The sequence below is a fragment of the Nothoprocta perdicaria genome, unplaced genomic scaffold (genome assembly GCF_003342845.1).
Source record: "Nothoprocta perdicaria isolate Ctin4 unplaced genomic scaffold, notPer1 scaffold_99, whole genome shotgun sequence".
NCBI lineage: Eukaryota > Metazoa > Chordata > Aves > Tinamiformes > Tinamidae > Nothoprocta > Nothoprocta perdicaria.
Window position 1 is genome coordinate 763,782 of NW_020456298.1, and position 17,520 is coordinate 781,301.

The 17,520-nt window shown below is 34.7% G+C and overlaps 1 protein-coding gene across 1 annotated transcript in view; it reads left to right on the forward strand.

Annotated features, from left to right (window-relative positions):
• The window catches only part of TTC13 (tetratricopeptide repeat domain 13), a gene marked incomplete at its 5' end in the record, with an annotated part of 34,782 nt that overhangs the window by 2,373 nt on the left and 14,889 nt on the right, over positions 1–17,520 (forward strand). Inside the window, 13 exons of the mRNA XM_026053391.1 lie at positions 1,546–1,621; positions 2,810–2,880; positions 5,323–5,388; positions 6,989–7,081; positions 8,043–8,159; positions 8,909–9,019; positions 9,648–9,730; positions 11,838–11,979; positions 13,206–13,380; positions 13,757–13,913; positions 14,440–14,570; positions 14,885–15,017; positions 16,948–17,040. Coding sequence (XP_025909176.1) covers positions 1,546–1,621; positions 2,810–2,880; positions 5,323–5,388; positions 6,989–7,081; positions 8,043–8,159; positions 8,909–9,019; positions 9,648–9,730; positions 11,838–11,979; positions 13,206–13,380; positions 13,757–13,913; positions 14,440–14,570; positions 14,885–15,017; positions 16,948–17,040 — 1,448 coding nt within the window. The remainder of the gene's footprint in view (positions 1–1,545; positions 1,622–2,809; positions 2,881–5,322; positions 5,389–6,988; positions 7,082–8,042; positions 8,160–8,908; positions 9,020–9,647; positions 9,731–11,837; positions 11,980–13,205; positions 13,381–13,756; positions 13,914–14,439; positions 14,571–14,884; positions 15,018–16,947; positions 17,041–17,520) is intronic.

The following is a 17,520-nucleotide window of genomic DNA, read 5'->3' on the forward strand; positions in this document are numbered from 1 at the left end:
TGAAAGGCTTAAGTGCYAGTGAGCTGAAGTAGCTTGTGAAGGAATGATTTCATGGTACTACAGCATGAATCTCTAGGGCTGTCATCAGTTTAAATAAAGCTCATGTTTCTACCAAAGCCTGACTTGTACCTGGATTAGCCAGATTCCAATTAATATGGAATGGGAAGACAGGGGCTAGGGTGGAGGAGGRCAAAGGTAAGTTAGTTCTTACAGAGATTAATCATTCAGCCACCACAAAATATTTRTGAGAGTAGCGGTGTTAACTTGCAGTCACTACAGGAATAACATTGTGCACAGGTAGTAAAAATTTTATATCCATATTATATTTAATAAAATACAGTATGTGGAGGATATCCTAGTGAAAGAAAGTTGTTTCTTGGTAAAGGAACTTCAAGAGGTTTATTACAGTATTTGGGTTTTCTGGAAACAATACTACCGATCTTGAACATTTACATATATATATATATATTTATAATCTTCAGTCTACATGAGAATATGGATTTGATGCTGTCTTATTACAGTGTCACTGTACTTCTCTTGTCGAGTGTTACCAGCAACTCTGTGTTTCATGCTAATGATGGATTTTTCTGGCTGTACTTTATTTTTCAAATGAAATATTTAATAGAATGTTAATTGCTTTTTCTTGTGGTTTAAAAAAAAAACATTCCCATCTGTTACTGTAGATTAAATACTAGGTGATCTAATAATGCAAAACATATTTCATGACATATTATGAGGTAGAGACCTCTAATTTCAATAGGAACAGGACTCAGAATATATGTATTATTTTGCAGGGTAATACCAAATACAATTTCTTTACTGATCCTTTTTTTTTTTTTCCCCACATTCTCAAAGTAATTTTTAAAACTATAGTTGTTAAGAGACCTAACTTTCTGAGACTATTGGATGAATAGGGCCAAAAATGTACAATGGGAACAGTTGTTTTTGTGACTGGATCATTGATACGTCTGTCTTGTAAATGCAGATAGTGGGTCKTGTACTCCAAGACACCAAAAAATAAAGCAGAAGGAAGAAGGACAAAGTGGAGGAGTGGGGATTTTTTTCAGTAGAGGGAAAGGGTGGTTTTCTCTAAAGTTAAAGATGTTCCAATATACCATGTATCTGAAGCAAAATAAGAGAACTGAGCAGTGAGAGAGAGTGTTTGTTTCTGTATTCTTGCATCTTAAAAGCATTGGTCAGGCCTGTTAATCAAAAGACTATTTTGTGTATTTTTATATAAACCACTCTAGTAGGCTCACATTTACCTATGAAAAGCACTTCTGAAAATAGCAACCACTGATAAAAAAAAAAACATTGTGAGCATTTTATCTGAAATATTTAGAGAGAATAGCAGCAGCAGCTGACTGAAAATAACTTTTCTCCTCAGGGAAGACTAAGAATGAATTTGTTTTCAGTCGGTTTAGCACAATCACATTAGTCTTAACTTTCTAATATAAGGATTTTTTTTAAGTGCTTAAGAGGAGRATTTTCAGTGAAATTGTTTACTATTGTATGCTCAATGTTACAACCAATAATGTTTTACAGAGCCAAGCAAAGGCACTTGCAGAACAAAAAAGGTTTCCATTTGCTACTGATAATGACAACACAAATGAAGAGCTCGGTAAGATGCCTTATACAAGGSTTGTATAGGTGCTTACATACTGATTAGTGATGCACTGATTTAAAAGTGGTACAACAAACATAGTGCAAGTTTCTTAAAGAGAGTATTTATTTCTTAGTAATTCTTTCTGCTTTGCTCAGTAACCATACTTGTTTATGCAAGTGTTCAGAAAGCATTTTGATTGCGTTCTGTTAAACAATCTCAACCACTTCCTTTTCTTTTTCTCATGTTATTAATGACTTAATCAAGATTCAGAAAGTCATGCCCAGGGAATATGCTCTCTTTCAAGCGTAGATCTCGAATCTGTTTGCATTCCTCTTGCACTCTTAACATCAAATCTTATAGGCAGCAGGAAGACTTTCTGGATTGCTTAGGGAGTCTACTGCTTGTTGTATTTTTATTTTTGCTTTTGAAAGGACACTCCAAGGAGGAGATGGTTGCCTTTCAGGTAAAGGCATTGAGAGATACTCTTAAATACTTTGAGGAAGGCATTGCTTGCACTGCTTCTCCAAACTGATACCCTCAGTAGGAAGCAGAGGATAATGAGGCAACAAAGAGATGGGAAGSAGGCATTTCAAGAAAGAGCTGAAACTACCTTTTACGGAAGGGCAATAAAATGAAGAAAAGTCCAAGAACCCTTTAACCTGTCTTTGACTCTTTCAGTTGTCTTTTTGTTTGTGACAGTGCTACATGTTTGCAGCAAGTAAACTTTCTCCATACTGAAGTGAGTGTATTGCACACAAAATACCTCCTTCTGATTAATAGAAATGTTCCAAGAATGAGTAAGCTTCTGGATATGCAGTTTAAGAAAAACAGATTTTTTTTTGCTTGTTTTTTTTTTTTTGTCTTAACTGTTAACTGCTTAAGGAGCTAAAACAGASCCTTTTCAGAACAACTTGCAAACAAGAGATAGAAAGGAGAGGAAAAAAAAAAAGGCAAAAATTGAAAAAGAATTCAAGAAGAAAGGGGGAAAAATACAAAACCTGAAAACATTCTCATGAATAGGAGTTAATAACTTGTGAATGCTACATAGTGGCTGAAGACAGTAATTTCAGTGAAAGTTTAGAAGTGTTTGACTTTAATGCTTCAAAGCAATGTAAGGACTTTCATTAAGTACAACAGAGTTTTAAAATATATAAAAAGCAGATGTTTTCCTCTGATGCACTTGTGTTTGTAATCTTTTGTTAGCAATTGCTTATGTGTTGATCGGCAACGGCCTGTATGATGAAGCCATACGACATTTTTCAACAATGCTGCAGGTAAGTTTTCTACTTGGATCCCTAACTACAATTTTTGAAAGAGAAGATAACTTTAATAACATATGAAATGATCTCTTGCAATATGGCTTTCATTAAAATGAATTCTATTTAGGATTTTGGAATGAGAGTATTTTTTCCTTTTTTTCTGTTCACTTTGCATGCAAACATAAGCACACTCTGAAAGTCATGTGGTGCAGATAGCCTGGCTGATTGGTTTGTATTTTTTCTCGTTTGTTGGAATAAATTTTTGATGCAAGTTTATTTAAAATAATAAAAAAAGACTTTTCAGAAATCTGACCAGCACAAACTTGACATTCCAGCTTCGTGTTGAGAACTTTATATGCCTTTTTTTTTTTTTTTTTTGACTACAATACTGGCTTGTTGCCAGTAACATAAGGTGAAAACTGTCAGACATCACATGTTGCTAGTGCCAAGTATTATATTGCTCGGTATTTTAATGGCTAAGAACCTGTGACTACCAGAAGCATGAGACAGCTTTTCAGTCGACTCTGGTTATAGCATGCATTTATGTGCCACAAAGTAATCCCAAATACTGGCATGTGATTTTTTTTTTTTTTTTTTAACTCAAATGTTGCATAGCTCATACTTCAATTTAGTGAAAGTGTGGTAATTTAATGAAGTTATTCTAGTATGTTTATCAGTGAGACGAAAAGATTTGAATCRGATTTTTAAGACAGGACAGCTTTCTCTTGAATATATTTCTGTTGGGGAAATGATTTTATAAATAATTTTTGAAGCAAAACTTTTCACTAGCAAATTGTTCTCTGCCTCCTCCTGAGTAAGAAGAAAACTTAATAAAAATGGGACTAAGCAAGGTATAGCAACTGTAGAAAGGAATTCTAAAAAGTCTGTATATAATACAGCAAAAGATTTGTAATGTGCATGTTTCAGTAGAAATGAATTATTATGCTTAAGGGATGCCTGAAAGTGTGAAAGTGAAGTGATGATAAATGTTCGTTGTCTCTCCCATAAAGTGTTTTCAAGCACACGTAAAGTACTAAAATGGTTAAGAGATCAGAACAGTGTTTATGTAGCTGCTGTATTAAAATGGGAAGTTGAAGTTGGCACTGCCAAGTGTATGCTTGGACACAACTCAGAGCTGGCGAGCTGCCRGCTTGGGGTGTACCAGTTACCTGCTCAGTCAATGAAATACTTGTTGGCAATCGTCCCRGTTAAATAAGATGTGGCCTGTGCTACAAACCTTTGTTGCATGTCTGTGTTGGTGGCAGGGGTTGGATGTGCAGTTCCTGACTGGTTTTCAGGGAAACCTGGTTCCATATACAGAATTGTACCAAGAAAATKAGTTTTGTTATTGTGGCTCTTTAARTTTGGAGGGAGAAATAAAAAGTATATGGGAAAATAAGTAACTTTACTTRGTGTAAGATGCTTCCACAGAAGTACTCAAGTTCTGCAAACTGTRTCATTGGAAAGACAAGGACTTAAATCTCAACCAAGGAATATTTGCTCAGATTTAGCAGAACTGTTCGGCAGAATGCCTCCTTTTAGCTGTTTCCTCAGTGTAGAAGTCCACCTATACAGATTTCACAATTTCCTACTTTCTATTTTAAATCAATTCTTCCTGTAAATCAGTGCAAAGTAGATTTTCARTTACAGAATTGTATTCGTTTATTGTCACTTCAGTGTCATTGTCATTACTTGTCATTACTGATGAGGTTACAAGTAATGAAATTGTGATGGAAGAATATGCTGATGTGTGTGTAGGTTTTAGTGGCTGGTCCCTGATACTATAACTGTAATTTAATTCCCCTGCGTAGATCTACACAGGGCACTGGTTCAGAAACAGTATCAGCAATGGGATGTAGAAGGGTTGTTTTTTTTTAAGGCAAAAAAGCCAGTAGGATTATTTTCATTGTTGGTTAAATGTTGGTTAGATGTCTTTTTGGTATCTTGGATATTTGGTATCAAAACTTCTTAATTCTAGCCTGTTAATTTCTCTTATTTATGTTCAAATAATATATGGAAACTTGCACCAACATCAGAAGTCAGAAGAGGAAGAGCTAAGAGTAGTCCTTAGTTTTCCTTCCTTTTGTGTTTTTAAACTAGATCATAGGTACATTCAAAAGAAAAATTCAAAAGTATGCATAAATTTCTACATATTTCTGATCTAAATCATGGTTAGAAGCAGTGTGAATGTATTTATTTCTTATGTGAAATCTCTTCTTTCCCCTCGAATTTGGTGGAGATTAGCTCATTTTCAAACAAATCCTGCAGAACAATCCCACCAAATTTGAAATTATATGTAATATAATCTGTTTAATACCTTTGCTTGGCAATAATGTTTGTTGTTTACTGTTTAATATTTGCAAGAATTAAGTGTATGTTGAAGAAAGGCACAAAGATACTTCAGATTTTTTTTTTAGGGGAAATAATCAGTATTGTGTTTGTTTTTAATCTGAACAGGAAGAACCAGATCTGGTTAGTGCAATTTATGGACGTGGGATAGCATATGGGAAAAAAGGACTACATGTGAGTAGTTAATAATTTAAATAACTATCTGAATTATTTGATATGAGGGCATGTGACATTTGGAGCTAGAGTGTTTAGAACTTAATAGGTACATCCCCAGTTGTCCTACTATAGTGATACTTTGAGACAGTAAGCTGGAAACAGTGGCCTTTTGAAGGCCACTGCTTATCTAGCAATGTAATGAGCAACATCTTACCTTYAAGAAGCAGGTTTCTGGAGTCCCATTGGGGTGGCCTCCCGCTTAGTCTGTCCTTGCAAGTGAAGGAGTCTTTTATGGCCCTTTGAAAAGACTGCCAGCTCTTGACAGTAGGCTTTACATCATCTCCAGAATTGTCTTGATAGTATATACCTCCTTGGTTTTATACAAAAATGCTTAAGGTTAAATTGCTCAATTTGACATCCGTATTGATTTTTAACCCTGAAACATGATCCTGGTTTTTTTTCTGAACATGTGGGTAGACTAAACAGCTTTTTCACGTTAACACAATTTCACTTAGTTGAACTTGAAAAAGAAAAGATAAAGATGCAAGATAAAGCATCTTTATCTTGCATAAGTTTTCTTTATCTGCAAGATAAAGAAAAACTTGAGTGTTTTTATTAGTAGCAACTGACTGCTCAACTTCCTGAGCAAAAAAATAGGTTATTAAGTAGACTGATCCATATAGTTTGAATTTCTATAGCCTACTGAATCATTTGAGTGGTTGCTGGAATTCTGTAAGGCAGAGGAGCTGAGTAACTCCTTTAAAAATTGCTGAGGTGCAGAGTATTTCATTCTTCAACACTGCTGACAGAAGGTTGAAGTTTTTCATGTTTGCGTGTTATCATCAGCAAGAGTTTTTCTTCTCAGCTCTGTTGTACATTGAGAGGCTGTCCAGAGAGGTTGTGGAGCCTCCTTTTCCGAAGGCCTTCAAAAGCCACCTGGATGCCGCCCCGTGCTCTGGGTGTCCCTGCTGGAGCAGGGGGGTTGGACTAGATGATCTCTAGAGGCCCCTTCCAACCTCAACCACTCTGTGATTCTGTGAGAAAACCTCGCTTTATGGTTTCTGTGAACACTGCTTCAAAGATGTTATCTCACGTAAAAATTCTGTATCTTCAAAAAGAAGAAAAACATCAATGAAAGCCAATATAGAACTTGCTATATAATCATATTTTTATAGATAAAGCAAGATATTGACAGCCTCAAACCATTCCCAGCATGCTCAGATTGTAGGCAGTACTGATGAAAACCTTGGTGTTTGAACAGCAGTCCAGTTAACTGTGTATGTAGCTGCGGTTACTGCTGGAGACGGAAATGCATGAGAGTCTGTGCCACTTTTTTGTCATGAGTAGCTATGGAGCTGTAACCTTGTACTTATTCACAATTCTATTAATACAGTGAGTTACGAAAGGTGCAGCACAGAGAGAATAATACAGAGTATCTTTTTTATTGTTTATATCACTTTTAAATGGTATTTCTTATATGCTATGTCTTAATCTTGTTTGCAAAGATTGAAGGCATATAATGTAAAAACAATGTACTTAGTCAACATAGCTGTACTTCAGTCTCTAGAATATATTACTGTAAATACATGAAGTTGTTTAATTTGTTTGTTCTTTTCAGGACATGAAAAATGCTGAACTTGCCCTGTTTGAGCTCAGCAGGGTAATTAGCCTAGAACCAGATCATCCTGAAGTGTTTGAGCAGCGAGCAGAGGTGAGCAACTTTGTCTTTTTGGAACACGGTGTAGTGTTTTTGAGTATTTCTCAGCTTATTTGGTGATTAAAGCACCCTTTCTTTAAAAAAAAAATCCTTCTTGTTTTTAAGATACGTGTATTTGTTCTAAAACCATGTGATTTATGGAATATTTAATTTTAAAATAAAACATACATTATATGGAACTATTATAGTCAGCAGGTTAGCATTGTTATCTGCAAGTATTTAGTTTCTGATGGAACGGAGAGCAACATTATGTTCTTCTAAAATATAATGAATCAAGACATCACTTAGCCCTAATATTTGTATTTAGGGTCAACTCAGTAAACTTATAACTGTACAACTGAATTGTACTTCAGATACAGTTCTAATTTTAAAACTCACATTTTGCTCAATTAAATTACAGAAGATGGATTAAAAGCAAAAAAAAATGTGATGTATCAAAAGCATAAATATTCATTAACCTTAGAACTTTGTAATGATGGTAATTGTCCTAGTGTGTAATTGCAATTGAAAAATTTCATGCTTTTAATGATTTGGAAATACTGTAGCTAAYCTTGGTCTAAATATGTAAAAGTTGAGTTTTCAACTAATTGGAAAGGAGACAGTTTGCCATTGGAAAAGTCTATTTTGTCAGAACTAAGATGGTTTATGAGAATTTAAGGTTTTGGTTGAATATATTGAAAGAACTTGAAATGGAGTATATTGCTTTGACTGTTCTGTTTTTATGGGAATTAATATATTTCTTCAAATGGTGGTGGTGATGTTGAAGCACGTTGATATTTGGGGAATTCTTTTTTTCATGTTTCATCTTTAGTAATAGATTCTAAGTTTGTATTTTCCAGTCTGTTCCATCAAATACACTCATTCATATTCTATTATAGCTAATTTAAATCTTCAAATTTCTAAAACTTGTTATTGTTCTATTGGGTCTATTCTGCCTGCTTGTTTTGGTTCTTAGATTTTGTCCCCGCTTGGCCGAATTAACGAAGCTTTGTCTGATCTCACCAGAGCTATTCAGCTCCAACCCTCGGCCCGGCTCTACAGGCACAGAGGTACCCTTTACTTCATATCTGAGGTTAGTGGATTGGGGGSGATTCTGTTTGTTCTTTGTTTTATTGTTTTGGGGTTCGTTCCTCTCTTAGTTGCTACACAAGTTACTACTTGTGTTCAAGAGCATCTTTTCTATTTAGAAACAACCCAAAATATATTCTTCTGTAGTTGACTTCCTGCAGTTCAAGGTGTCCTTTAGACATTTCATCTGAATATCCAATTAATACAGAGAAGCAAAGGGCAAGTATGTATGTTACTTGAAGATATATCTGGGATTGTTTTGTGTGTTTGAGGAATACAACATGGATAATTTAAAACAAACAAAAACCTTACAGCTGCATTTAAGGAGCATTGTTACAGCCAGGACAGTAAATGCGATATATCCGGGGAAAAAAACATCCTACAGAAAGTGCTTTCAATCTGTTTTGCTATTAATATAAAGTTACTTATTTTGTACTACATTGTATCTCCAAAATTTGTCTATACAGTAAGTAATTGATATCTCACTTTATTTTTGTGATTTCACTCTATTTCCAAATATATTTCCTTTTGCTTTGTTTTAAACAGCAGTTGCTGGTAGGAAAACTGGAAGTGTGTGGTACATTCCTTTCTGTTTGCTCTTCTGTGTAGCAGTTGACAATCGCTGCTGCTTGCCCCTGATACTGACTTCACACACTAAACAAAACCCTGTAGTTAATTTTTATCAAGATACAAGTGTGATGTTTCCTCAGTCATCTAAAATCTATTTCTTTTTGTTTTGTTTTTTAATCTTAGGATTATGCAACAGCTCATGAAGACTTTCAGCGCTCTTTGGAACTGAACAAAAATCAGCCTATAGCTATGCTTTATAAAGGCTTAACCTTTTTTCACAGAGGTCTTCTGAAGGTAAAATTATATTTACTAATGTACACATGGAAAAAAGCCCCCATTCAACATGATTTCCATAAAATACTTGTAGAAGGAAAATATTTGTTTGAACATGCACGTATATCTATTTTTAGCTATTTTTATGTCGGTCTGTTTCTAACAACTCTCAGTCCTTTGGAGTTCTGTTAGGACCTCTGTGTAACTAACAGCATTCAATAAAAGAGCAAAGGCAGACAGATGTGAAGGGGATTTCTGATCTTCAAAAATTAAAAGACTCGTTATTAATCAAACAGGAAGACTCTAAAGAGAGACTCTGTTAGTTAAGGACTAAACTAAATTTAAAAGCAAATCTGAAGTAATTCTATCAAAATGCTGACAGAATTGCTTGTTCCTGTAATAGACTGTAAAACAGACAGAAGATTTCCAAATAAAGCTTTAGTTAAATTGCAAAGAATATTGGTTTTTTTTTCTTAATGTACATAGTGATGATTATTGTTTAGACCTTTGTAATAAGTTGATGCTTTCTGTCTACTTTCTAAGGAGTTTAATGAATAAAAGTAAATTTGTGGCTCGTAATGACTGAAAAGCTACAATTAAATGGATGTGGTAGTGATAAAGTATTTTGTCCACTGATGTTTTTCTATAGGAAGCCATTGAATCATTCAAAGAAGCTCTGAAGCAGAAAGCAGACTTTGTAGATGCGTATAAAAGTCTGGGACAAGCATACAGGTAATTTTGGAATCAAAAACTATTCATGAATGTGTTTTCAATCTGATTATATTCTTTCCAGCAGGCTGTTTTATGCTTTTTTTTTATATGAAACCATAGAGAATGTACACATTTGGTAGCTTTTACAGCTGGTGTAGCTATGTCAGAATGTGAGCGATATGAATAGTCTTCAGGTTTGCTTTGTAGTTCTAATTCAGTGTCTAGTAATTTTAAATGAAAGATTAGGTGAATGGTGAGTTAGTAAGACCTTCAGGTAGGTAAGATCTACTTCAGATATGCAAAATGATTTATTTAATACAAACTGCAACTAGATATTTAGTTTAATGCACTCATTAGTTGCCTTCTGAAATAGTTGTACTGCTAGAACATAAGGATAACTTACTAGGTGATGTATGTGTCATTATTATACAATCACAGATTGGCTAGACTCTATATTAAGTACACTCACACTAAGAAGATCTACAGTTTTGAAAATTAAGATAATTTCCCATTCCACATATCTTTAATAGATTTGCATTTTTTATACATCAACTAGATTTAAAAAATTGTAATCTTAAGTAATGAGTCATTTCTGTTTTCTTTTAAACAGCTTGTTTTTTAGTGTAAATTAATTTGCAGTTTAATAGAATGAATAGAAGAAGATTTTAAAGATGTCTTGCAAATAATCATTAAGGAGGAAGGTACATATGCCTTATGAATAGCAAGAGCATAAAGTAAGCTTTAGAATGATTCTGTTTCCGATAGACCATTGTTTCACAATACAGAAGTCACTTAACCAGCATATTCCTCATGCACTCATTTGAGAAGGAAAGCTCCAATAGTTCTTTGATCTTCAAGAAATACTGGAGGAAAGAAGGTCCAGGAATTGTAGAGAACAAAAAGAGACGATTTTTCCCTGGTGGAATGGAAATTCATAAGGTGTCTGAGGGACCTGGAGAGTCTCTGTCAGCCCTGACTACAATCCTGTAGTTTATAAGGAGGACCTTAGAGTTGGTCTTAACTGGATTTTTTTTAATACTTAATGTCCAAACCAAAACTACTGTTGACTTGTGTAAATTCTCACCAGGTAGATGAGGGATCTCTGGGACAACACCAGAAGCTATGTGAAATAGTGTTTAGCAAATGAGAAGACCACAATTAGAGACCATATATGAAAAAATCTGAATTATTTCCCTTCAGGTACTCGGGTGTTGCAACAGATGTAGAAATAAAACATGATTTCTCCAGGACTCAGCTAATTTTGGTTATCATGTTTTTTGTGAAATTCTGGATTTTATTAAGATATGAACTCTTCTTTCTCTGGCAATATTTTCTTTCTTTAAATATGCCTAATTTTAAAAATAAGCATAATTTAAAATATGCTTAAAAAGGTCTTTTAAGGATACTTTTATAGTAGAAGTAGACAACTCGGATCCTCTGATTTGATCTCTACACCATGAATTATCGTGTTTTACCTATTAAATTCTGCTTCAAGTCTAGCAACATTTGTGTTTGAACATATATTTGGAATTAAAGAGCTGTGGTTAGTGTCCTATCTAAACTTTTTTTATTGCAAATGTACTTATCTTAAATTTTATTTTTGTGTTGTTTTTTGTTGTTTTTTAGCGTTGTTGTTTGGGATAATTTCATTTATTTTGGTGTGGAAAGAATTTAAATGATCTAGGATTTTAAAAAGCAATATAGAAGATGAAGAAAACACAACCTCATCTGAGTAGTGTAAATATAAAAGTGTTTCTTTTGGAAGCTTGGAAGACTTATTGTAGATAGTCTTCCGATAACACCTTGTGTCAGTGTTTTGATTCTTGCAATACCATAGGTACAGCTTGTTTTTTATGGTTAATGTCTACTCAGAATTATGAACATTTATAGTTTTGTGGGATTGACTATCAGAGCACATCTTTGTGTAAAAGACAAGCTCTGGGTATCTGCGTTTTTATTACCATTTTTACTACAAGAATGGCTGTTTTAGTTAAAGAAATTTTTACTTAGTACCATGTTTCTTTTAGTGATATCTCTTGTGGACTCGTTAAAATCACTTTTAATGAATAATTTTGTTTTTACTGTTACTTCTTATATACATCACTTTACACTTTCTGTAATTGCCCAGAGAGCTTGGCAACTTTGATGCTGCGACAGAGAGCTTCCAGAAGGCTCTGCTGCTAAATCAAAATCATGTTCAGACACTACAGCTCAAAGGAATGATGCTTTATCATCATGGTAGCTTAGATGAAGCATTGAAGAATTTTAAGGTAAGCAGTGTAAGGTCCTAAAACTCATATTGTGAAWGTTTTAAGTACAACTAATAACAACTGATGCACTAAAATTAAATAGCAGGACTTTTTCAGTCTGAAGTTGAATGCAAATAGGCATTTGAATTAAAATTCAGATTTTCTGTATACATGTATGATGTATATGACCTGAAAGTTTTTAACTGAAAATCAAATTTGACTAGAACAAAGACATTTCCTCCTTCATTAATTTCTAAAACCAAGCTGTGGTTGAAAGGCTTTGTGGTTTGTTTGTTTGTTTTTGAAATTACTAATTGCATTCTTGCTGATACTTTGGGTTGGATTTTCAATATCTGGGAAAGTATTTCATTTTTTCTTGTAGTTTTTAATGCTAAAGTAAACATGCAAAGTTCCGATATTTATCCTTTTTTTTTCCCCCGCTGTAAAGAATCTCACAGTTTTTAGTCATTTCTTGATCTTGTAAAATTGGTATATATCTGTCAGTAAACAAAATCTCACCCCTTTCCATTGATATTAAATAATACAGCTATTTCTTTCAAACAGAGCAATAAAGGCACATAGTCTAATCATATGTTCATATACTCATAGAAAGCAATGAAATGAGACATGGGAACAGTTGCAGCTCTTTCTGAATGAGAGTTTGTTTATCCTGCAGTTATTGTCAGTTATTGCTACATGCTCCACATACGTAGCACAATTTATAGATACTGATGTGTTTGAGAAGATGTAACTGTTAGGAGAAGAATCAGATTGTTACTTTTAAAGGATAGTATGAATTTGGTTAGTAATTGCCATATAATAAATAGCAGACTGTAGCATGGTAACTTGTACTTATGCATGAACTGACCAAGATGCTGGTGGAAGAAATGGCACAGTATGTACACTGAACTTGAAAAATGACCATTTATTAATGTCATCTGTAGTATGTCCTACCTCGTTTCCTTAAACTAGTGAAACTTCTGTGGTAAGTGATATCACTGAAGTAAATGTGATTTATTTTCACAGTTATTAAGTGTGGTCAAGAGCATATGCCCATTTCTTTCTTTAGTGAAACTGCTAGCAAAGGTGAGAAAAATATTTTCAGCTTTACCACCTTTGAAAGAAAATAGTGATGGAAAGTGGAGTTTAGAAATCAGTAAGTCCCTTGTTTGGTGCAGATTCTTTTTGTTTGAAGAAACTTGTTGTCTCTCTGGATTTATTAGTGCTTTGCTTCTTTGATCTCCTAGAGATGTCTACAGCTAGAACCGTACAACGAAGTGTGCCAGTATATGAAAGGCCTCAGCCATGTTGCAATGGGACAGTTTTATGAAGGCATAAAAGCTCAAACTAAAGTTATGTTAAATGACCCATTACCAGGCCAGAAGGCCAGTCCAGAATATCTGAAAGTTAAATACCTCCGAGGTAAGTTGAAATCCCCAGAGAGCCCTGTAAATGTAAGCATCGTGTTCATAGTTAGAGGCTATTTTAAATAAACCATCCTACCACTGAGCACTGTTGAGTATGTCTGTTTAAAAATGCACATGATTTTTGTTTCTTAATGTTATTAAAAAATGGGTCACCAAATAGAGATTTCTGTGTAGCATTAAAGAGTGCTTGAAGACTTATTTCTGCCTTGGAAATGAAATAATACAAAATCATCTAATTTTGTTATTTCTTTAGTAAAGTATTACTGTTAAATAACTAACAAATATGCATACTGTTTTTTTGGTTTTGTTTAATTGCATAGCTAGCTGATTATGCAAATGATGTTTAATTTTATTACATATCTTTTCTCCAGAGTATTCTAGATACTTGCACGCACATCTGGATACCCCTCTTACAGAGTACAATATTGATACCGATCTGCCTGGAAATTTTAAGGACCACTGGGCCAAAAATCTTCCTTTTCTTATAGAAAATTACGAAGAACAGCCAGGATTACAGCCACATATAAAGTGAGTGTTTTTTGTTTTTCTTAAATATCCTCAGTATCCTCTTTTTAGTGTGACTAAAAAGAAAATACTGCATTCATTTCTCCTGCTGTAAACTGATTTCCAGATTTATTTGGGTGCAGTGACTTGGTTTGTATAAAATGAGTTAAAAATGTAAGCACAGGTTTGGGGGGGGATGTAAAAACATCGTCTTGTAGCTCATGAAACATTTACAAAGTTGAAAAAAGTTACAGTATGAGGCTTCTACTTTATTTACTGTTAATTAATGTTGAAGTCTAAAGATGAAATGCTCTTTCTTTTCACAGTAGTGCAATTTGCTGTTGAATTCAGTATGACCAATTTTTGATCTGAAGTATGGTTTTGTGTGGTTAGTGGGGTGAGAGGGAGATTGAATGATTTTTTTTACTGTTTTGAGTACTCCCCATACCAACAGTATTGATTACAATGCATGCAAATCCTTTGTCTTACTTCTCAGCATAGTTCCTGAAAGTATTAATGTCTGATATGGTTCTTTTTTCCTCTCGGAAAGAGATGTGTTATTTCAGAATTTTGAAAACTATAAGCCAGAAGTGCAAGACCTCATATGTGTAGCTGATCATCTGGGTTCCATGATGCAGTATGAGACACCAGGATTTCTTCCAAATAAAAGAATACATAGAGGTATATTGAAAACATTCTGTGATTCTGTGAAGAGAGAGTTCTATATGTCATAATTGAATGCCATGCCCTTGGGATCTACAAATCAGTCTTATGCTCTATACATTTCAAAAAAACTTCAAATAAAATTTTAAACCACTTATCATCAATTTCCTGATCTAATATAGGGCTAGAAGCTTTTATTGGGACTTCGAGGTTCTTTTCTTGTAATACTTTACTCCTTGCTATAGTTCTCCTGTCTGTACAAAAATGAGTGGTTTTTTTTTGTTTAGTTTGTTTTTTGCTTTTTTAACCTGAGTTTCTGCCTTCCCTTTCAGCAATGGGATTGGCCACGTTAGAAGTGATGCAGGCTGTGCAGCGGACTTGGGCAAACTCCAAAGTCCGGATGAATGGGAAAACCAGGTTGATGCAGTGGAGAGATATGTTTGATATTGCTGTAAAATGGCGAAGGTAATGGTAAAAGGAAAGGCAGAATAAGCCTTAACTTGTAATAATGATGCATGTTTCAGTTAACTAGAGGGCTGAAGGCAAAACAGATTAAACAGTTGTTCTTTCTCTGCTAGAAATGGACGAGTAATTTCAGCCTCTGTCCTTTAATGTATCTTCTTGTTTGGCTGGTCCAGTCTGCACAAGATCGTGTGCATTCCCTAAAGAGCTATATAACAACTTAGTTGAGTCAAGTGTTCAGTTTGAACTACTGTATTTTTTTTTTGGGTGTTAGGTTCCTCCCTGCCCTGAACCTCTCTTCTCCCCAGTTCTTACGAAACAGAAGTAAAGGTACTTYATAGTACCTTTTAGTTACAGTACCTTTTAGTACAGACAAGTGAATCTTTTGTTAGATGAACATAATAAATCATTCATAAAGTTTAATACTAATAAATCATGATAATAGGGATGATAGTTGTTAATTACATCAATAGGTCATTGTTAAATATCTAATAGCTAGTGGTTGGAAGTTACATTTATGATGCTTAATGGTTGACTGATTTTTATTTTAGGTCATCCTTTTAAACCAAGTTTTAGCCATGTGTTCGTACAGAGATGCTAGAGGTAGATAAYGGCCGAGGCCAAATCTTCTAAATTTGAGATCTGTGTCTTCCCTGACATAGATGCCTCCTGTTGATGGGCTGCTCTGGTGCTCCCTTCCTTAAGGAAGGTTTGAGGAGTGTTGTGTAGGCTCTTCTCTTCTGCAGTTATACTCTGAGGAAATTTCTCAGAGCTATTGCTCTTCAAAATCATTTCATMGATAACTTTCATAGATAACAGCTGCTGTAAGGAAGAATGTGAGACTAGAGCAAATACGTAGGAATTCCCCAGAACACTTTCACTGTTAACTGTATGGTAGTGCTGAGGGAATTCATGAGCCAGAAGTGATTAATAATCCACCTGAAGTTCCCATTCTGCCACCCTTGTCTGCCAATGTTCACTATTGGGGACAAGAAGAAATTGTGGCATGTTTCAATTTTTAAACCTTAAGAAGTTAGAATAAAGGAGTTAGTCCTCACATTCATYCACTTTGGTTCAATTCTTTAGGAACCAAAAACTTGCAGAAAACTYTTGCAGTAGTTAATGCCAGGGTACTAAAAGCTGAAATACTGGAAAATCATGAAGGCCCTACTGCCAGCATAGCAGTTGGCCTGCCATGAAGATTTCACTACCTTGCAAGCACCTAATCATAGAATCATAGAATCTTTAAGGTTGGAAGGGGCCTCTAAAGATCGTCTAGTCCAACCCCCTGCTCCAACAGGGACACCCAGAGCACGGGGCATAGGGCTGCATCCAAGTGGGTTTGGAAGACCTTCAGAGAAGGAGACTCCACAACCTCCCTGGGCAGCCTGTACCAGGGCTCTGTACCCTCACTGTTAAGAAATTTTTCTTTAAGTTCCTGTGGAACTTTTGGTGCCTCAGCTTGTGGACGTTTCCTTTAGTCCTTTCGCAGGCCACCACTGAAAAGAGGTCGGTCCCTCTGGTTAAAGAGCTTGAAATATGTGGTGGATCTTAGTGGACTCGGTCCTAGGTTCTTGGAGGACCTAGTCCTTATTGTCTTATTGAAGAAAAGTTGGAAGGACTGTAGGATGCATTCCAGCTTTGCTTGGCTAGCAAAAGATAACAACTGGGGTAAACTCTCCAGCTACATAAAGATTATTATGAGTGGTTTCCTTCATTTTATAAAAATGTATGCATTTCAAAAAAAAAGCTTTGTTCTTTGTGATCTCTGAATTCTAACTTTTCCCTAAGATTATGTGCATAAACAAAGTTTTTGTGAATTCACAAGTTGAGATACTTTTTTAACTTTTTCACTTTAAGTTACTTTTTTTTCCTACATTACAAATATATAGAGAGAAATATATGCCCATGTTGATATCCTTTCTCTTTTTAGGATAGCAGACCCTGACCAGCCTGTGCTTTGGCTAGATCAAATGCCTGCCCGAAGCCTTAGCAGAGGTTTCAATAATCACATTAATTTAATCAGGTATGAGACTTTTACCAAACAATTTCTCATCCCTCTCTCCTCCCACCAAGCAATCAGACTGATATATGCCATCATGAAACAGTATGGAACAGTGTTGACTGTATATATGCTTTAAAAAAAAAAAGATTTATATTTCCTAGTGGAACATCTTGTTTTATGCGTGCCCTAAATTTTCCTTCAGGGCACTTCCTCTTTTTCCTGAATTTCAGTTTTACAACTGTGTTTTGGGAAGAAATAAATAGTAACCAAAATATACATATTTTTTACACRCTGTTTTTATTCCTAAATGATCTAATTTTTACGTTTGAGTAAGGTTAATTACTGTAGGTGTATTTTTTTACAAATACTGCTTCTAAAAGATAGTAGCAGCAATAATGAAACAATATTGTTCTATTACTTTTAATACCAGTTTCTCAAAATGAGTAGAGGAAGCATGTAGCATTTTGAGTGTCCTCAGAGGAGGAAAAAGTAAAGCAAAGA